Here is a 21,216-nt window from a genome sequence, read left to right as displayed (position 1 = left end):
AGGTCTCCACTGAAACCAGCAGCCCCCAGTAAAGGCGCTGGCCTGGAGCTCCACATGCCAAACCCTCCCGCTGCCAACAGCAGCAAAATCTTCCCTAGCGCTTCGACCGATGGCGCTGAACGGCAAAGCAAAATCCTACGTTACGCGTGGGGAAACCGAGGCAAGGAGTGGCAAACAGAGCCAAGGGCGCAGGTCCCGGCGCCCACACCGCTTGCCGAAAGGCAATGGCTCCTCACTTACCCACGGGGCTCGGGCAGGCTCCGTTCGTGTTGTTCAGGTCTCCCCCGAGCATCGCCCCTGTAAAGCAATTGGAAACACGGGGTCACCGTCCGCTCGGAAACAGGGTGAGCATCCCTCTTTTTGCGGGGGGGAGGAAGAGGGGGACCACGAGGGAGGAGGGCAGAGGAAAATGAGCGGTGTTGCCTTCCCAGAGAGAAAGTCCTGGGCAAAATGAGCAGCATTCCTGATGATCAGGTTGGGAAACATTATCCAGGCAGATCCGTTTCCTTTGGGAAGGAGCCAGGCGGCACAGGAGCCCGCTCCAAAGGAGGCGGCTTGGAAAACACTGCGGCTATTTTATTCCAAGCTCCCCTTTGGGGGACACGGGGCCGGTGCTGCCGGGGAAGAGAGCCCCAGCAGCAAGATGTGAAACACTATCTCCCCTGTAATGTTCGCACCGAATGGAAACCATCCCCGCGCGCTGCCAGGACGCTGCTACAATTCGGCCTCCCACGGTCCCAACGCTTGGAAAGCACCGCCGCTCCCCGCCGTGCCGGGAAAAGCCGTACCAGAGGCCTTTTTATCCCCAATAAACTCAACGTTTTGCCTCGCCTGCGAGAAGATTTTATTTTTTTCTGCCTTGTTATTGAGTTATTTCTGAAAGCCACCTATTCACAGCCCGGGGCTGCCTGGCCATGCCGCAGGCGGTGATTTCGGCCAACAGCCGGCACGGAGGCTCCGGAGCTGCAACCGCAGTCATCCCGGAGCCCTGGGCAGGGGAATGAGGAGCCTCCGATCCCAAACCCCACCTCTAACCACCGCCCAACCCTTCTCACCCCAGATGGGGAAACCTGAGACAGAAACCTTTTTTCCAGCCCCTGGCTCTCGGGTCTGGGCTTGCAGCGAGCCCCTGAAAGCGGGAGGAGTGCTGGAGGGCTGAGCCCCTGCCATGCAGGGAAGCGTGTTGGCTCCCCACGTGGGAGCAGGATCGGGGATGGCGGTGGTCCCAAAAATATTTTACAGCTTGAAAAAGGGCATGGTGACCCCCAAAACGTGGCAGCCGCACTACCGCAGCATCCTCCCTTCAAGGGATGGGGATACAAAACCAGAGGTCCCAATGCCTCCGAAGTCCCAGAGGAGGGACCCCACCAGGATTTGGGGGCTGTGCCCTGCTGCGGGACCCCGCTTGCACCCCAGACCCTGGCACCCACACTGCCAAAGAGGGCTCACCCCCCTTGGGCGAGTGATGCCGACCCCGTTCCCAGCCCTGTAAACCCCCTTGGCCGCCCTTCTCCCGTGCCGTCCCCGAGCAGACGGCATCGGCCAGCACCGAGATACCGACCCGATGCTCTGCTGCGCGTTTGCTTTGGAAACAACGCCGCAGCGCTCTGCTCTCAGCTCAAGTTCATTGCTAAATAAAAAAAAAAGATTTAAGGAAAAAAAAAAAGCTCTTCTAACATGCAAGGGCCTGGCTCCTATAAACAGGATTTCTTCCGTGTCCCAGGCAGCGAGTGAATGAGACGCAGATGGCCGGACTTGGAACACCTCTGCGCTCGCAACCGCGAAATTATCCCCCTTCAAACAAACGGCAAGCGAGCGAGATGGAAACGGCGAGCCTCCAGCGGATTCTGCATTACAACGAAGCCTCTTTTTTTTTTTTTTTTTCGGCAGAGGGGCCTGCGAGAGGGCAGGGGAGATCCCTGCAGCCAGAGCTACGGCTGTCCGTGCCCGAGGAGGGCTCTGTCGCCCAGCCTGGAGTGAGATGTTGCTCTTTGGGACCAGACCTAGAGCAGCAAGACCCCTCTAATTCAGGGCTGGGGGCCTCACCCTGGTATCTGAGCGCTTCGAGCCATCCCCGAGACCGCGCGGAGAGAGCAGTAAGCAAACAAGCCGGCTTTGAACCACGGCTCCTATTGCATCCCAGCCCAGGCACCTCTTTCTGCTTGCTCGGACCCAGTCACCCAACCAACCTGCTTCTGGAGGCACCTCCCAACCTTTCTCGCACCCCTCCAGCCCCTTTGCAAAGCCCCCCCCCGAGCTCTCACAGCCCCGGGGGCCGTAGCCAAGTGCCCACCACCCAGATGTCCAAGCGGTCACAGTCACCGGCTCTGCCATTTGCAGCCCGTGCGATTTTTACACACCATCTGTGACAACCAAAATAGCAGGCAGGGGCTTTCTGCACGCTATTATTATTTATGATCACACTGCGGGAGAGCCGGGCTGTGGTCACACGTCGTCGTCCCCCCTCGCCGCTCCAGGGGACATGGGTGACGAGCTCCTCTCCCCCAACCTGCCCTCCACCACCCATCACCGGTCCCTGCTGGAAACGACTGCTCCCTCCGATCTGTCAGCAGATTCGCATGAGTAATCGCTCGGCGACCAACTGCAACCAGCACAGCCCGACTCAGAAAAGCCCTTTTTAGGCAGCAGTCCCGTGTCACCGGAGTGCCACCGGCGAGCGGGATGCCGGCAGCCACCCCCAAGCCTGGGAACGGCGCCGGGTGACTCATCTCCTTGCGCTGCCCAACCTCGAAACAGATCCCTGCAGGGATCCGGCTCTCGAAAAGACCTTGGTAAGGCGGGGAGGTCACCCCCAGTTTGAGGCCAAGGCACAAACTGGGGGCATCAACCTCTGGCAGGAGGGCAGGAACAAGCACCCATGGGCAACAACCCTTCCAGGCTGCTCCTGCCACCCACGGATGCAGGGACACGTCCTGTTCCCCAGGGGATGGAGGTACCAGGGGTGTCCCCTGCCTCCCGGGATGCCCCGTGCTCGGCGCTGCACACCCAGCAAGGCTCTCGCAGGGATGAGGAAGAGGTGGGAGTGCGAAGGATCACGGCATCGCTCACCTGCGCTGGCCGGCCTCTGAGGCAGCCCTGGGGACACGGTGTTTCTCTGCAGCGCCGGCTGCTGCGGTGAGAGGAGCCGGGGGTCCGTCAGCGAGGAGGTCACCAGGGACTGGGTCACCAGCGAGCTGCCCGGGTTGCTGAACTGCAGCGTGTTTTGGTTGGTCACCGGCACCGTCACGGGCATGGCGAAGTTCGGAGCGGGCACTGCGGACTGAACAGAGAGCAGGGGGTAAAGGGGAGCAGGCGCCGCCGGGCGAGGAGCAGGGGTGAAGTTCCTCGCTTTGCAGGCTCTGAGCAAGAGCGGGCCTGATCCTGCATCACAGCAGCAGCAACACCCCGCTGCTGAAAAAGGGGGGACAGGCCGGGACCCCCCAATCCCCCGTTTCACTGCTGGCCTGCACTGCTGTGCTTGCACCCTGCCCACGCTGGCATCTCGGAGGGATGCACCGGAGCCCAGACCCCACCAGGGAAGACCGGGAAGAGCAATCGGCTGTCCACTCGGATACATCAAAGCTTTGCAACCAGTTGCTTTGGTCTCATTTTCAGGCCGTATTTATTTACCCCTAGTGTTTTCAGGGCAGCCCGCGGAGGGGTGGCTGGAAACACCCCAAAGCACGAAGGCGGGCAGCAGCATGGTGGTCTGCCCCCGCCAGCACCGAGAGCGGCCGAGCTCGGCACCGCCCTTCATCCCACTGCAGAGGCCAAGCAGCCTGCAGGGATTTTACGAGGCCGTTCCTCATCCAGCGGGATGGGAAGAGCCCTCCCAAAGAGCCGGCAGTGGACCACCGGTTCAGGCTGGCACTGCTGCCGGTGGCCGAGCATCTGGGAAAGGCTTGTTTCGCTCCGCACAGCCCCCGGGAGACACCGGGATCCATCCTGGCACCTCTGGGAGCTGCTGGGAAGGAGGAGGAGCTGACCCCAGGGAAGCAGGAGCATCGCTAAAGCCCTATCCTTGGCCGCAGGTCAAGGACCAGCTTCACCTACCAGCGTCCCCGCTGGAGCCAGACTCGCCGTGATTATCCTAGCCGTCTGTCTTATGTCACTGATTTGCTCTTCGTTAACAGGAGCAGGCACCCGCTTAGAGGCTTTAGCAGGGGCTTTGCTAAAGTCCCACTTTAATTTGTTCAGGGCTGGAGAGGCAGAGCAGCCCAGCGCCGGATGGGACCATCGCAGGGCCGGAGCTGAGACCCTGCAAAGCTGCACCGGCGAGGGCAGAGGGAGCTGAGCATCCCCCCATTGCAGCTCCCCTGCGGCCCCCTCCCCTCCAGAAATCTACTCCTAGACGGGCGATTTTCTTTTAGGGTAGAGGGGAGGACGGGAGGAAGGAGTGGGACGGTGCTCACCCACGCTTTGCTGCTGGAAACCCTCCCCACCAGCCTCTCAAGGGCATCCCGTCCTTCAGAGATATCCCCTGGCTGCAGCCAAGCTCAGAGGACGGCGGCTCTGAGCCTGTGCTGCGGCACCGCTCCGAGGACCGCCAGCCTGCCGTTCAAAGGGACCGGGCTCGGCCTTTCCCAGACCTTTACAGACTGCCAGGGAAAGCTGTAACGCGGAGCCCTCCCTCTACTCGGCCCCGGGAGCTTATTCTGCACGGCTGCAAAACGGGGAGGAGGAAGGCTTCTTGGGCGCTGCAGGAACACCGAAGCAGCGTTGTGTAATAAATCACTGCAAACGCGTCTGCGTGCGTGCACGTTCCCGGGAAAGGAAAGGAAAAGCTAACCTCCGTGCATCGCATCTTAAGCAACGCCGTGATAAAGCCGGGAGGTTGATACACCAACCGGAGAGCAGAGTTTTGCTTTTAATCTGTTATCTAGCCCATTGCACCTTCAAACAAGCGTCAGGCCGGCGCTGTCCTGGCGTGCAGCGAGATGCACGCCCAGGCCACCAGCTAAGTGGTCCCAGGTCGTCCCCCCCCCCCGCCCCAGGGAGGACACAACTAGGGAAGGCGGCTTGCACATCAGTCCAAAATCTGAGGGAGAAGATGCACACGTCAGCCAAACCTCAACGATTTCTGTTTTCATTAAAAGCGATTACAAACACCAAATGCAGAAGCCACGCCGAGGCCTCTCTTTAGCGAACAAGGCTGTTGTTAAGCTTCCCCGGTCGCCGAGTCTGGTTAGTTCTCGTCACACACACAAAACCAACCCAGCTGGTTAAAAAGGAAAAGCATCTTCTTCAACCGCACACGCTCCACCTGCATCACTCAGTCCCTTGCTGCGCAGGGAGGTTTAGTGGGGGAGCCAGATGCTACGCCCTGACTACGAAAGCAGCCAGCACCTGAATGCCACCAGCCAAAATGACTTTAGGGCACGGACCGTTCCTTTATGGCACGTCTGGATGCTGCCTCCGGTGACGGGAGCCTGCTCGGAGCCCTCCCTTTGCAGCAGAAAAATACAGATGCTAAGCAGTCCCTGCTTTCCGAGGTTGTTTTGCACCAAGGAAAAAGCTCTGCTGGCTTTTTGACCTATTTTGCACCGGTGGCAGGGCTCGTGCGAGGCACCGGGGGGGTGCACGTCCAGCCAGGGCCGTACCCCCACCCCACACGGCCCTGGTGGAGTGGAAACCTGCCCCCCGCTAGTGAAACCAGGGAGAAACCTCTGGGAGCCAAGCCTTGCAGGAGCTAATCCTGCACTAAACCTACCCCGGAGGGCTGGGCTCGCTGTCAGAGCAGAGCTGCGAGCAACCGTCGTCGCCTGCACCCCGTTTTGCTTCACCTCCCCAGCTCTCCCAGGGCTCGGGGCACCCACCCCTCCCTGAGATGGAGGGGATGGAGATGCAGATTTTGGGGTCCTTGGGAGGCTCCCGGAGCAACGCAGCGCTCACCTGCTGAGTCAGCAAAATAAGGAGCCGTGGATTTCACAAGACCTAATTCTCACGAAAAGCCAGAATTTTAACTTGTGGGGGCTTGCAAAGCACAGAAGGGCAGATTATTTGGGGGGGGGGGAGGGTGTAATTCTTGCCGTGCTGCATCCAGCCCTCGAAAACGAGCCTCCTTTCCGCTCCTGGCAGCATTAATTATGGCTGCAGCGACTCGGGGCTAATCCCTCTGAAGAAGCCTTGCCTGCATCAATAGTCTCTGCTCCCTTGAACTAACAACTAATTTGCAACGTGTCCCCCTCCTCCTCCCATCTCCTGACACAAATCCCTTTCAGCGCTGTCCTGATGCCACCCCGGTGACGGCTCCGGGATCACAGGCTAAAACCTCCCTGGATTTCTGCCACGCCACCAGCTGCCCCAAGGGCTCGGTGGATTTGGGGGGAATTAATGCGGAATAGCCCCAACCGGGCTGAGTCTTTGCAGGGATGTGAGGGGCCGGCACCCGCCGCCAGCTCACATGAACGCTGGGGTCTTAACCCAAGCAAAAAGCCCTTTTTGGGGAGAAAAGGGGCAAAAAAGGAAGCCCCAATCCAGTACTTGCAGCAAAGGAGGGGAAAACAGCAATATCCTCCTGCGCTGCCCGGCCAGAGCCAAGGAGGCTCAGGAATGCCGGAGCTAATGGGAACGGTTTTCCCAAGGGTTGTTCCTGCTTCTCCGGGTGGGAAACAGGAGGGACCCTCAAGGCCCCTCATGCATCTCACCCATCAGACCCGGGGTGCATTCGGGGCTGCGGGGGGCTGTGCGCATCGGCTCCCAAGGCACGGCACGGCTCCGAAGCAAAGCCATGCAAAATCCAGCCTCCCCCCCCGCTCCCCGTCACCGGGAGGCATCCGGGGAGGGGCAAGGGGGGGGCTGCAGACCACCAGCTACTCACTGCGAGCCGGTAACTCTGCATCATTTTATCAAACTCCTCATCAATCTTTTTATATTTCTCTTCCGTCTGCGGGGTCAATGCAAACACTTCATCCCCTTCCGGGCTCTCGCACTCCCTGTGCTTCTTGTTCAGCGCCTGTTACGTTTGGGGGGGGGTGGGGGGGACATGGAGGGGGTGTCGGGGAGGGATCAGGGGATGAGGTTGGAGGGAAATCGAACAGAAGAAAAACAAAACAAAAAAGAACATATAATGAAGGTTTTCCGGCCAAGGGGCGGGTACTTACACCGTATCGCTTGAACAGGATATCCAGATCCTCGCTGCCTTTACGGTATTTATCCTCCATCAAGGGGCTCTGGTCTATCGAGTCATCGCCGTCGGGCTCCGGGCTGTCACAGCCGTTAAAACCTTTCTTTCTTAATGTCTGAAAACACAACCGGGACAGTTTGAGATCTGGGAGTGGGGCTGGGGAACACAGGCAGCTGCCTGAGACAGGCAGGTCCCCCCGAAACGTCCCCCGGACCATAAAGACGAGGACTTGCCCTTGCACAAACTAACACCTTCGCCCCAAGATGTCGTTGACCTCAATGGGGTTGAAGAGTCAGGATCCGGCCCTCGGGTTTCGACGCCGGGGTGTCTCTAATTTAGGAATTACAAACGTGGGGATGGATGGAGAGAAACTTCTTTGCTTTCAAAGGATCTGTTTACGCCAGAGCTGAATTTGGCCCCGTACCAGCTCAGACGCATTCGTCACCTACAATTACTACAATGACAAGGAGGGGAAATAAACCTTAATGATATCTGCTCTCCTGCTAAAAATAGGGAAAACCTTCTTACAAATAGGAAAACAAAAACCAAAATAATAAGCAAAAAGAGGCTTGCCCCTGGCAAAAACGGGTGGGGGGCATTCACCAAATGCAAAGGTACCCCAGCAAGAGCATCGCACGAGAGGGCACGTGGCACGGCCACAGCCCGCGGGCGCCGGAGACGGCGAGCCCTGTTGGGAGTGACACAGGGGGGTGACGGTGACAACGCCCGGGCAGCAAACCCCGCACCAAGACCAGACTGCACGAGCAGCAAAGGTCCCGGGCGCTGCTGCAGAGTTAACGATGCGACAGCTCCTCCTTCGTTAACAGGAGCCCGGTAATCACACGTTCGGGCTACACGCGAGGTATGGTGAAAACCCCCGACGTTCCTCTTTCATGCTCGGTAGCCAACTTGCAGATTGCGTTACACATGCACATTTAATCATTCTATTTTCAAAATACCAAAAGCAATTAGGCGTTATTATGGAACCATCACTTGCCAATTTCTTTTTTTTAGAAGTCAAAGCTACAGAATTTCCTGGAAGTCTTGATCTCTTTTCATGCCAAATTCAGCAGGGGGGAAAAAAAAAAAAGCGAGCCTTGACAATTCTCCTCTGTCTTCCCAAACAGTAATAAACATCTCTATTTTGAGGCCAAAATGTATCCTGGAGTGGCTCCTCATCTACCTGCGAGCTCCGGGAAACACAGAGCTTGTAAGGGAATTTTTGCTAGAGCGGATAAAAACCGGTGACGTCTCCAGAAGGGCTGGAAACGCCGCGGGCAGGTTTTGCTCGGCATCGGTACGGCACCCCGTGCCGCACAGGTCTTGTTCGGTGGACGCTTGCGCCGGGTGGCAAGGGTCAAGCAACAGGCACCAAACCCATCCCCGGCCCGTTTTCCATCCAGCTGAAGCTTTTCACAATATTTGCAACGCAATTACTCCTTCACGGGCGTAATTTTAATCCTCGTTTACTTAGATTGAATCTGCAGAGGGGAAAAGTCCTCATCCACATCCAGCTCCACCAGCGAAGGATCTGGCTCACTCTTGACCACGGTGGCATCTGAAGCCCTGTTTGGTGTTACCAATAATTCCTGCTACCTAATAATTATTACCTAATTACCTAATAATAATCCTGGTACCCCTAATTCGTGTTATTTATTGTCTCTTTATAGAGAAGGGCAGTGGGAACCCGAGTCATTGGCATGAACAGGAGGTTCCCAGGGCTTTTTCTGCAGATTCCTGAGGATTTTTCCCTATTATTTTTCTATTTTTGTACGTGTCCTTGTTTGATTTTAGAATGGGCCAAAAAAAGGAGCGGGTGCGCCGGTGGGGAAGGAACGGCTTTGCCTATTTTTTTTTTTTTTTTTTTTGGAAACTGCTTTTTGCGGATTTTTTTTCCGAAACCTTTTGTTTCGCCGATGCAGCCGAAAGACGGAAAGTTGAGTCCTTCTTTAAAAAAAAGTTTTTTTCCTCCTTCTCTTTCTCTTTCAGAAGCAAAATGGAAAAAGTTGTTCCATGAGCAGTGGAAGGGATGAAGCCGGGTTTCCTTCAGGCGCGTGCGAAGGGTGCCGGCTGGGGAGACTCTCCGGTGTCTAATACAGGGGCTGTGCCCGCCTCGCAGCGGTTCGCTCCACAGGGATAGTAACTGGATCTCTCTCCTCTGCCCTCCCATCCCTGGTCGGGAAATGCGAAGGTAATCCCTCGCATCCCTGGAAGCTCTTCTCCTCTGCCAAAGGCTGCCAGCGGATTCAGGAGTCGTGGGGTCGGATAAGCAACCCCTGTCCCCCAGGACCCTCGAAGAAGGGAACCTCACAACTGGATTTTCAGGAGGTTTCAGCCGAGCAACAACATCCTTCTCCTTTCTAAAATCTGCAGCAATGAAGCAGCCCAGGAGGTTTTAAGCAGCTTCCAGCTCCCCCGGCTCTGCCCCGTATTTACCGCCCAAAGAAAGAGCAGGGAAGAGCAACGGGCAGACGCCGCCGGCCACGGCATTTTGCTGTTTCTAAGTCCGCATGAAATCGTCCCGGGGGTTGTTCCCTCAACAACTCTGTCGAGGAAAGCGGAGCAACGGCGTGAACGCAGCTCTGTTCACCCAGACCCAGAAAACCCCCTCCAAGCAGCTCACAGCATCGCTCCTCTCTGCATTTCCCAAGGTCCTTCTCCTCTGCGGGTCTATTTGGTGTCTAATATAGCTTCAACTTAGACAGCAGCTATTGCCTTGGTCTCTTCCCTCTCCCCGGCCACTAACTTCATAAAATTAGTTGTAACTTAATTGTCTTTGAGACCCACACCTCCCTGCCGAGTTCGATTCGCAGCATCCCGAGCTGCGATGGGCGGCCGCGGTGCCACCGTCCCCGCTCCCGTAGGAAACCTGCCGGCAGCCCCCGAAAGCATTGACCCGGTTGTGCACGGTGGGGAAAACCCTTCCTGGGCGCTGCAGGCAGCTGCCTGCAGCGTGAGATTGGATTATAACCCTCGCCACAGCGTGGGGCTGCCGGAGCTGCGGGCAGGGAGGGGAAGAAGGGGACGGGGACAGGCTCCAGAGCTGGCACAGCAGAGGACGGGGACGATCTGCAGCGCGGTGGGATGGGAAGCACCAGTGGCAGTGGGTGACCGGGGCCCGAGTCGCAGCGGGCCACGAGCCAAAGCAGGGCGGCTTGCAGCAATCTGCTGCTCAAAAAGAGGTTTGGGACAACAAAATGCCATTTGCAGCCATACGAGATTCGGCTGCTGGGGTTTTTTTTTCATTTTTTTGACAAAAAAAATGTGTGTCCCACATTTTCTGCTTTTTGACGAGATGATGTAAAAGGAAAACAATCCTGCTGGAGTGAGAATCAAACCCAAAGATTCCTGTTTTCAGGATCTCTGCAAGGTCTTTTAGAAAAGAGCTTTCCTTCTTGTTCCTCCTCATTCCCTTTTCCAGGGGAAAAACAGAAGACGCAAAGCGGCACGAACCCTTTTTGTCACTGGGTTGCATCCAGCGGAACACGACTATTTTTCGTATAAAATAGCTTTAAAATCAATTCCTTCACAGCAGAAAACTTTCGGAGGAGAAAACCAGGGTGAGAACTTCACGCGGCAAAAAAACCCGCTCGCCATCGGCCTGTCTCCCTGCCGCCCCCAGCTCCCCCCAACTCTATCGGGTGTCCCCCCCTCCACGGCAGCACCCGCTGCAGGTCCTGCTTTTCCAGGCAATGTTCCCACTCCCATGAGCCTAGCTCATATGGGAGCAGATTTCCAACCCAAAGAGGGTGAGAGAGCAGCAGGAAACGCGGAACATGTGAGAGGAAACGATGCTCGACCAGGATGTGGTTGACTTCCCTCGGAGGAGGGAGACTCAACCACCCCAGGCTTTGGGGAAGTCTAGATGAGGATGAGGATAAGGATGAGGATGAAGACGCGGCACCGGCAGCTGCCTCCGCGCTTCGCCGCCCTCCCCAGCATCCTGCAAAATGCCTGATTTTACGCACCCTGGGGAACGACGAGCCCAAGAAGGAGAATTAGGGAAAAATCAGCTCCCCCCACCCCCTGGACATTCAGCCGAGGAAAGGGAAGAAATTGCTGTGTGACTTTAACTGGCTCTGGAGCACCCCCGTGCCCGGCTAGCTCCGCTCTCGTCCAAGTCCCTTATCAGAAACTGGCACGTCAGCCGGGCTGCGAGGAAACGAGAAGCGACAGCGAAGAGCAAAGCCGGCGTGATCCCAGCCCGGGCGCGCACGTGGCACCCAGCGTGCCTGTCTGGGGGCCTCAGCTGTCCCCCGCCTGATGAAGGAAACCCCCCTCTCTGCATTAAGAGAGATTTTCTCAGACTTAAAAGCTTGCAATGGCCAGGACTTTGCCGGGCACGGAGAGAGCCGCAGCAGTTGCATGGCTGAATCCCACTCCCGACGGCCGCTGCCGATCCCCGGCACGGCTGCAACACGGAGGTGCCCCCACAGGGGATGGTCCCCAAAAGGCAGCCGGGGTGTTGAACCCCTCTTGAACCGGGGGTACACTCCGGGTACACTCATCCCGGAGCAGCTCTGCCTCTCACTAAATATCCAGGGGGATAAACCCCTCAAGGGCATCCCCGTGCAGCATGTGATGGGGTGTCCCCAGTGCCCTCCGCAGACTGCACCTCCCCAGGGCCAAAAAAAAAGGGGGACCTCATGTTCATTGTTGTTTTAAAACGTAATTTCAACAGACCAACTTGTACCGCCCAGAGTTGGTGGTACCAGCGCCTTTGGCTCCAGGAGCCCCCCAGCCCAGCCGTGAGAGGAGACCCTGGCTCGGCCAAGCCTCCGGAGCCACCGCTCGCTCCCGCTCCGCCAGGAAAATGAAATCAAGAGGCTTCTACCTCGATTCACCCAGGTCCCAGTTGCTCCTCATCCTTTCTGAGATGCTGCCAGAGCCATTCAGGGTTGCATCCCTCCGGTAGAAAGGGGCCACAGGCGTTCCAGGGAAGGCAGATGCATGCAGCGGCCCCTTAAAATCCACTCAAAATCATATTTGGTAGCAAATTCACAGCCTGTGCCTTCACGGCTCTATAAATGCTTGATGCTGGGGAAGCTTTGAGGATGCGAAGATACTCTTGGAAGAGTCAAGTTCAACTGGGAGCCACCAAGAAACATGAGATAAACTGGGTCTGTGTGCGGTGGGGACAAAGCTGGGCCGGTGGGACCTGAGCTGGGTGAGGGGAGATGGCTGGGGCGGGGGGGGGAGATGGAAATCAGCACCAGGAGCAGGAATGGTCTCTCGCAGGGGTGGATTTGGGAGATAAAACAGTAAAAATCTCAGAGCAGCCCTAACCCTGCTCCAAGACAAGATGAGGACGGGGAGGGATGCTCGAGCGGCCTCAAAACCCGCCTGCGCCCCAGCAGGTTTCGCTCCGAGGTGGATCTGCCGGCAAGACGTGCCGAGCCCGGCGCGTTTGGGCTCTTTTTCTTGCCATCCACCAATATCCTTCTGCTCCCGATGTTCCTCTCCTCGGCTTTGGATGCAGATCCAGCTTTTCATGTGGTGCAAACACAGTATTTCTTTGGGTGCCAAGGACTGTGTGTAACTTGTCGGCTTGGGAGTGTTTGCATCTTGGACCATAAGGGAACAGAGAACGCTGCCCAAAATGTTTACGGTATTTTTAGGCCAAGACAAATCTGTTCGACGCTGCGAGCGCCGCAGTCTGAGCATCCCGGAGAGGCTGGGTGAGGCTGCACTGACTAGCACGGTGGGGAACCATGCCTCCAAAACCCCGGCATTTTCACGGTGGACAGGCACTACCTGGCTCAAACGGGCCAAAAAGGACATTTTTGAACCGTTTTTAAGGCCTGTATGCAACTACACGCTGGCAGAACAGTCTCCAAACCCCGGCGAGGGCAGGCAGGTGCTGCCAGATGCTTGGCCATGGCTCAACCCACTTCTGCTGCGGCGGCACGTCGGTGGGAACTGGGTGGACAGCGAGGTGAAAACCTCAAGTCCAAACCTCTCAAAAAGACACGTTTTGCGGAGAAAAAAAAAGAAAAAAAAAAAAAAAGGCAAGATTTAGGAGGTAGATTGGGTTTTTTTTTTTTCCTCCTCCATGAAATCAAAGCCCGAGCGCGCTGCCCAAGGTGCACCAAAGGGATTCGAAGGCAGAAGCGGCACGGCCCGAGCGGCAGGAGAAGCCGATTCCTCCAGCAGCGCTTTGAAGCGGCGAAGCCTCGTGCCGCGTGAGGTCCGAGCGGCGCGGCTGCCTCCGATCCGCCCAGGGCCCTCCGCGGGGCCGTGCCGCTCCGCTCAATCACTAACGGCTCCACGGGCATTAATTTATGCCCGCCTGTAATGTCAGTAATTACCCAGCCAAGCCTTTCATTTGCCTGCATTTGCCCGGGCGTAAAGGCAGCTGCCCACACACTGAAAAGCGACAACCGAGCGGCTCCCATCTTGGCGGGTGCTGCCAAGGGAGAGGATGCGACCGATGGCCGAGACGCCGCTGGCACCCTCCCGGTGAGCCAAACGCCCCGTGCTCGAGCCCGGCGATGCTCTGCCAGCGCCAGGGATGAGGACAAAGCGGTGGGGAGGGCCAGCGCGGGGTCACTGACAGCAAATGGTGGCCGAGCATCTCCTGCGATGCTGGCAGGCCGGAGGAGCAGTGCGGCCTTGGCATCAGCGAGGTTTGGACGCGGTGCCCTCGGCAGTGCTGGGGTTGGTCAGACTGGACTCGCCAACCTTGGGAGACCCACAAAACGCAGCCGGACAAGCCTTGAGCAACCCCACCTACCCGGGAGGTTGGCCATGCTTTGAGCAGAGGTTGGACCAGAGGCACCCAAAGGTTCCTCCCAACCTGAATTACTCTGTGATTTAGCCACTGGTGCCCTCCTACAACCCCACCGTGCGTGTCTGAAACAATGGACAGGGGCAATGCCACCAGCTGCACCGAGGCACCCCAGTGCAGCAACCCTGGGAGATGCCTCCAAAACCATTCCTGGTTTGCCCGGACCACGGGAAAGTCCCACAAAGCAAACCTGCACCTCAATTTTACAGCAGTAGACCAACACATAACTCAAGACAGCTTCAAACTCTACCACCCAGAACTGAGTATCTTTGTAGGCTGGAGCAAAAAGATGTAAAATCAGGCCGGTACCGGGTGTGGGAGATCTGCTCGCTCTCATCCCCACCCTGCACGGACCTCCTGCATCCAACTGCGGTGCCAGACCCGGCCCTGGCTCCACCACAACAGCAAAGCCGGGGAGAGGACGGGCGGCCTCACCTCGATGATGTCCGCGTTGGTCCGGCTCTCGTGGGGCTCATTGTACTCCGTGTACTTGAGCAGCACCTTGTCCATGTCGGTGCTGGCATACTGGAACAGCTTGTTGGAGTGGTTGAAGATGATCAGGGCGATCTCGCAGTCGCACAGGACGCTCAGCTCGTAGGCTTTCTTCATCAAGCCGAACTTGCGCTTGGTGAAGGTCACCTGAAAGCAAGGAGAGCCGTGGTCAGAAGCCGTGCCCACGCTGCCACAGACTCGACACCTCCCGGAGAAAACTGGGATGACCACTGGAGGAAGAGCAAAAGGAAGGGGAGGACAGAGGGAATCTTCTGTCCTCGGTTTCCCCAACTGGATGACCACCCCAAGCTCTCCTTTTCTCACCTCCCTCTTCCAACCGGTTCATATCGCCGCCTATTTTGGGATCCTCCAAAGGCAGGCACTTCACAAGCACAAAGATGATTATCAGCATTGGAAATCACGTATTGCCAAATCAAGAGAAAAGAAATTTCAGCAAAATCCCCAGCAGAGCTACCATCTGTCCGGGGGCTGCGGGTTGTTGGGGGTTTTTAAAGTTGAATATTCAAGCAGCGGAGATCTCGTCAGCCCTGCGAGCACCCGACCCCGGGAGCCGCAGAGCCGGGGGGGCTCAGCCGCCCCGAAGCAGGTCAGGGTGCTGCTCCACACCACTCGCCCACCCCACCCCATCCCTGACCCGCTCTCCTGCTTCCCAGCACCCACTTCTCTTGGGAGGCTGCGCTTCCCCAAAGGCACCCTGAGCCCCCGCACTGGGTGCCCGGCCGGCTGCTGCCTCCCTCTTGCTGTCCCCATAACCTTTGCTGGGACATTTTTCCGCGTCGCCTGCCCACCCGTCCCCTGTCCTCCCAACCTGCCCTGCCTTGAAACGAGCTGTCATTAGAGCTGTCAGCTAACGAGGCATCTTTTGCCGGACTGATCCTTGCGAGCTGGCTGGGGGACGGGGACGGAGCTGGACGCGGGCTCCAAAACCCGCTCCAGACGCCGGGCAGACGTCGGGCTGCATTTCCCAACCCACGCTCAGCTCTCGCCGCGACGCTCCTAAGAGGACCCAGCTGGTGGGGAAGGAGTTGGTTCGGGGCTCTCCATCCCGGCTGCAGCGCAGCCAGCCGCTGAAGGTCCCTCACCGCCACCACCCCCGCAACGAACGGCACGCCGCCGGGGAAAGGCGCGACGCTTGGCCAATGCCCTCTTAGCAAATAAAAAAAAGAAAAGGAAAATAAAAGGCAGGGAGGTCACTGCTTTGCTTTAAGCATTGCTCGCGGCGGGCAAAGCAGCAGCCCGGGGAAGGGCTGGAGGTGAGCCGAGATGCCCTTGGGTGCCGAGAGCTGCTCCCTCGCCGCACGCGTGCACGGGAGGGCTCGACCCCACTTAGGGCCTCCACCACGGCATCGATTTTGCAGCTGAACAGCTTTAATTCGCAGTGTCGAGGGAGGAGAGCGAACGAGGCTGTTGCCTTCGCTCAACTCGAGTTAGTGGCATCACAGCTGCGGTCCAAAGAGCTTAACCTGGAGCTTCCCCATCCGCACCGGCGGTGACGAGCGTTGCTGCCGCGATGCCACCAGCAGCACCCAGCACGCACCCACCGGGATCCTGCACCCAGCGCTGAGCACCCCTCGAGATGGAGCCGCATCCCTCCGTGCAGTGGGAGGGCAGAGCAGGGGCAGCCCTGGGCGCGCAACGGTGTGGGGAGCTGCCTGCTCCTCCCCGCCGTCTCCCAGAGATGATTAAGCAGTAACGAGATTCGGCTCTAATCGCCTCATCCCCTGGAAAGTGCAGGGCTGGCACCCCGCGCCGCTGCTCCCCGCCACGTGCGCCCGCGAGCACCGCGGTCAGGCTGCGAGCACCAGTGCTCACGTTGCCAGCGTCCGCCCCAGCTCCGGCGCGCTGTGACGCAAATTAAATTACTTGAGGGTCAGCGCCGGTGTCATCGGCAATTCCCCCTCCCCAGTAGCATCCCAGACCTCTCGGCCACCCAAAAATGCTGCCGCCGGGTGCTGGCCCTGGCTGCTCCCACGACCGAGACCGAGCCGGCAGCGCCACACCGCAGCCGTTGCTGCACCGTATGACTTCAGGTGGGACCCAGCTGCGGTTTTGCTCCTGCAGCCCATGGCAGGACAGGCACTAAAACCAACCCAGAGCTCCCCGGCGCCGTGCCAGCAGCATTTCTGGTCTCATGTCCCTGCTAGAGACCGGCTGCTCTGCCCCAGCTCCGGCAGAAGCCGCAGCCTGGCACGGTGTGCCTCGTTTTCCCCCGCCGAGATGGCCCCGCTGCTCTGATTCACGCTCGAAGCAACCCGAGGAGCCCTCGAGAGGAAAACACACGGCGTCAGAACAGCCGAGGGCATTTATTTCTGCAGCTGCCGGTGCCGGGGACACCTTGCCAAGAAACACCTTGCCGGGTGCCACGAGCCCACTCGGCCACCGAGATCGGAGGCAACGGGGCGAGGCCAAGGCGCACGAGCAAGGGGACAGCTCTTGGCCGTGAAGACTAGAAACAAGCGTGGTTTGGGTATTGCCCTCAAGCAACGAAGGAGAGCATGGGGTTACCCGCCCAAAATCAAGCAACAACCTGAGCAGAGCCAAGCAGAACCCAAAGCACCAAACCATCCCTCTACGGACGAGGGGATATTCCCTCTGCAGACAGGGACAGGGCGGAGAAGCATCCCTCTGTCTTGGCACCCCTGCTTCTTGCAGAGGAAAGCAAAGATTTGCCATTTAGCCAGCCCCGTCGCACAAAGCATCAGTGAACACCGCCTTGCGCATCTCCCCGTGACCCGGGACAGAAACCCCAAACCTTCCCCTACCGCCGTGCACGAGCCTCATCTAGAAGAATTAACCTTATAAGTCTAAGAGGGTAATCAAATCTCATGCTTCAGGGCATAAGCCGATCACCAAAGGGGTCAGGAAGGAATTATTGCCCCACACTAGCAGGGGATTTTTGCCTTTCCCCTGATGCAGACCATATTGGCCGTTGCCAGAGTCAGCAGGCTGGCCCTGAAGGACTGATGGTCTGATCTGTTATGGCAAATCCTCTCCAGTAATTCCTCTAATGACATTAGTGACTCTTACTTGCTCTCCTCCCCTGGTTTTGGCTTCTGCTGTAATTCTGGTCTCCTCCGTGCAGGCTCGTGGTCCGTACACCCGTGGGAGGCAAGACCCGGGGGGCATGAGCAGGGTCGGACTCACTTGATGCTGTTGGTTGGGTGTGAGATGCAGGGGAAGAGCTTTGCCTCGCAGCGAAGGCTTTGGAGAGCCCCTGCTCAACCTTAACTCTTCCTGAGGTTCACAATGCCTCGGCAGCCCCGAAACCACCATTACTGATGGACTCCACTTGCAGAGCGAGCAGAAACGGAGGTGTCGAGAGCGGCTCTACCTCCACCTCCTTGCATGACCACCGGTGAATCCCTCTTTCTCCAGCGCATCCACGCACTATTCCCATTCCCCATCCCTCTCTCTCCCGACACGCGCAGGTGCCGCGGGAGCCATCCGGGCGCCGGCGCACGCCGAGGACGGTGCATGCTCACCCGCCACGCCTGGAGCTGCAAGACCTACATTGCCAGCAGCAGCGCCGCGGCATGAAACCCCATGCATAATTCAGCAGCACCGGGCTGCTCGGGAAAGCCGAGCCGTGCCGTGCCGTGCCGTGCTCCCCGCACCAAGCCTCGGCGGGGGGCGGGAGGGCTGCCGCGGAGACAGGGATGGGCTGAGGATGCTCCTAGACCCTGGGTTTAAGCCAGCTTAGCCGATAGCCCGCAGCCACGCATGCACGGATGCTTCTCATCTCTGATCTGCAACAACAGCAGGAGAGGAAGGGAAGGGGAATGAGATGAAGCAAGACGGAACATTTCTGAGCCCAGAGACCGGATCCTGGCATTGCACACATATAGTGCAAAGCAGGAGGGTTATCACCCCCTTTACGGAGGTGATAGATGCCCCAGCCCCACGCAGCTCCCACTGCGGTGGGGATGGAGCAGATCCGCAACCCACTGCCTGGAGCAGCCGTTCATCCCGAAATGTCCTCTCTTCTTGGTGTGTCCTTGTTTCCCAAAGAAAGGGAGCAGCGAAAATAATTGACTGCAAAGCCTGCGCTGATGACCAATTAAACAGCTGCTGCTTCGCTGACACCCGACTTAAAACAGGGCTGGGTTTTCGGAAAAGCAAAGCGATACGTGCCGCACTCGCGTGGGGACGGATGCTCCCGCGCCGGGTTTTGGGAGAACGGGCCCGGGTGGGGACGCAGCTGCTGTCAAGGGAAACCCAACGTCCCCCAGACCCGGGAAGCTGGGCTTTGGGGACAACACCTGACATCAGAGACTTGCTAAAACCCCAGCACCCCGCCGTGCTGAGCAACTCCCACTGCTCAATCCCACCTGGGTTTGGCTTGGCCGGCGAGACCTCGGCAAGGGTCCGCATCTCCAGCCCCCCTCGGGCAAACCCGGCACCGAGGAGCAGCTCAACGCCCCCCAAAAACGCCTCCCACCGCCTTGGCTTCTGCCTTTGGCAGAGAAACGCCTCTTTCCTTTCCTGAAGGCTTATACAACAGGGCTAGGCTGTGCCATCAACCTCCAGCATTACCAAATATTTTCCGTTCATTTGAACTTCTAATGGGGCTCCAATAGCTGCAAATCCCTCTCTCCCCTATGCAACCCTCGGCAGCGCTGCCCCATAAAATACACTCCAGCTTCTTTAATAACCCCTAACGCCCCATTTCCTGCTCCTTATGGAAATAAACAGTGCCACGAGCAACTGGGACATTATCAAAAAACATTTTATGCCCATCCCATCCCCCAGCCACCAAAGAAAGCTGTAATGAAGAAAACCTGCAATTTTCTATTGTTTTGCTGTGGAGCAATAAACCAGTTCATGCAATTCTGTTATTTGCCACTTTTTAAGCATTAGGAATATATACACATACTTTTTTTTCTTTTTTTTTCTGGAATAAAAGCAGTAGAAAAGAAGTGTGGCAGGCCACGCTGGGGCATCCGCAGCAGTGGCCGGACTAAAGGCAGAGGCTTGGATCTGCTGAGCCAAACTCAAGGACCGCGGGAAGCCACGGAGCAAAGGGACCCGCCTGAAAGTCCTGCGGTTACAGGGAAATACATCGATGGAGTCATCACAGAGCAAACCTGGCCCGGCAAAGCGCTGCTGCTCAGCCGGTCCCACTCAAGGAACATGTAAATTAGGGAAAAATCTGTTGGGTTTTGGTTTTTTTTTCCTCTGCGGCACATCCATGTATTTCTACACACATGCATGTGCGTGCATGTCTAGGGCTTGGCTTCAACAGAGCACAAGGAAAAAAACCCTGGACCCATATAAGTTTTCAATTGAAAAAAAAAAAAAAGAAAAAAAAAAAAAAGAATAATTTGGGTTGTTTGCGTTCAGAAAAATGGATACTTGTTGTGGCTGTTTTTTATTGGAAAAAACCTCACGGAAAATGTCAACTGAAATATATTTTCTGCAAGACACACACACAAAAAAAAAAAAAGAAAAAAAAAGGGAACTAACTGGAGAAGATACTTTCTTCTGGAAAAGCGCTTAGATGGAAACGGCGTGAGGAGCTCCAAGACGAGGAGCAATGCCTGGGTGGGGGCTGCGGCTCCCCGCCACGGCAAAACGGGGCCGTTTGCCTGGTTCTGGGTATCCGCCTGAATCCGGCCCTCGTGCCGAGTTTCGCCCATCTGCTTATTTTATGGGTTGGGAGAGAGAAAAGCACCAGTTGGCCCAAAAAGGAGATGGAAATGGGTCATTTTGAAGCAAAACCCTTAAAATACCCGACGGGAGGAGAGCGGGTGAGGAGGGAGCGGAGAGCCGAAGGGAAAACACCGACCTGTCGATTGCGCTCGTCCGTGATCCGCTGGATCTGGATCTTTTTTCTCCCCATCTTCTCCGGAAATCCTCACCGTACCCGGGACGACTTCGGTTCAGGGGAGGGGAAAAGTAACCCCGTTTTAAAACGCTTTCATTAAAGAGCGTGGGGGGCTTTTTTTCCGGATGAAAAACAAACCAAAAAAAAAAAGCCAGAAAAGGGGGGGGGGGGGGGGGGGGGGAAGAAAAAAAAAAAAAAAAAAGAGTTTTGCGTCGCTCCTTGCTCAGTTCATGGTATCCTCCTGCGCGGCCGGATCCAGCGAGGCTGAGCCGTCAGCGGCTGCTCGGAAACCTGTGCAAGGAGAAAGACAGGAATGAGACCCTCTGTCCCCAAACCCCATCCAGGATCCGGCACCCTCCCGGCATCCTCCCCACCGCCGGCACGGCTCCTACCCCCCCAGCTCAGGGGAGGTCTCTGCTCCATCCTCCTGCTCAGCTCTGGAGCCAGGAGGGTTGCAGAGGGATTTATCCAACCTGGTCTTGAAAAACCCCAAGGATGGAGCCCAAAAACGCCCGCGCCGCAGGACACGTGTGGGCCGGGCACGGCGATGCTCGTCGAGGAGGAGGAGACGGCAGCAACGAGCCTGTGAATCATTATTCCTCCGTGACACTCCAGACTTTTTTTTTTTTTTTTTCTCTTAATAAAGTCATAAGCAGTCGAGTGGCTGGTGATTAGCTTGGGCAATTTAAATCCGTCTCCAATTTCTGCATTAATCTTCAATTTGGAATTTTAAAATGTCTTTATTTGATTACTTAAAAAAAAACTATAATCAGGCACAGAAACCTAATTCTTATGGGCGAGGGGAAGAAGGACTCCGAAGGAAGCCGAGGCAGCCTGGGGTTCGACTGGGCTCAACGACAGCCGGATGCCGGTTGCTTCCATCAATCTTGGGGGTGTGCGGATCGACTCGGGGGTATCTTTTCCCCTACACCTCCCTCCCCAAAGGGGCGAGGGCTGCAGGTCCTG

At 57.2% G+C, this 21,216-nt stretch overlaps 1 protein-coding gene across 2 annotated transcripts in view; it reads right to left on the bottom strand.

The window, feature by feature from the left end:
* The window catches only part of MEF2D (myocyte enhancer factor 2D), a 33,145-nt gene extending 12,855 nt beyond the window's left edge, over window positions 1–20,290 (bottom strand). For both annotated transcript variants that reach the window (XM_050912265.1, XM_050912266.1), the window contains exons 1-5: window positions 20,212–20,290; window positions 14,349–14,552; window positions 7,104–7,241; window positions 3,070–3,280; window positions 241–297 (exon numbers count right to left, since the gene is read on the bottom strand). In XM_050912265.1, coding sequence (XP_050768222.1) covers window positions 241–297; window positions 3,070–3,280; window positions 7,104–7,241; window positions 14,349–14,552; window positions 20,212–20,265 — 664 coding nt within the window. In that variant the 5' untranslated portion in view covers window positions 20,266–20,290. The remainder of the gene's footprint in view (window positions 1–240; window positions 298–3,069; window positions 3,281–7,103; window positions 7,242–14,348; window positions 14,553–20,211) is intronic.
* Between the last annotated feature and the right edge of the window lie 926 nt (window positions 20,291–21,216).

The sequence above is a fragment of the Gymnogyps californianus genome, chromosome 29 (genome assembly GCF_018139145.2).
Source record: "Gymnogyps californianus isolate 813 chromosome 29, ASM1813914v2, whole genome shotgun sequence".
Lineage (NCBI taxonomy): Eukaryota > Metazoa > Chordata > Aves > Accipitriformes > Cathartidae > Gymnogyps > Gymnogyps californianus.
This window is presented reverse-complemented; position numbering and strand designations above follow the sequence as displayed.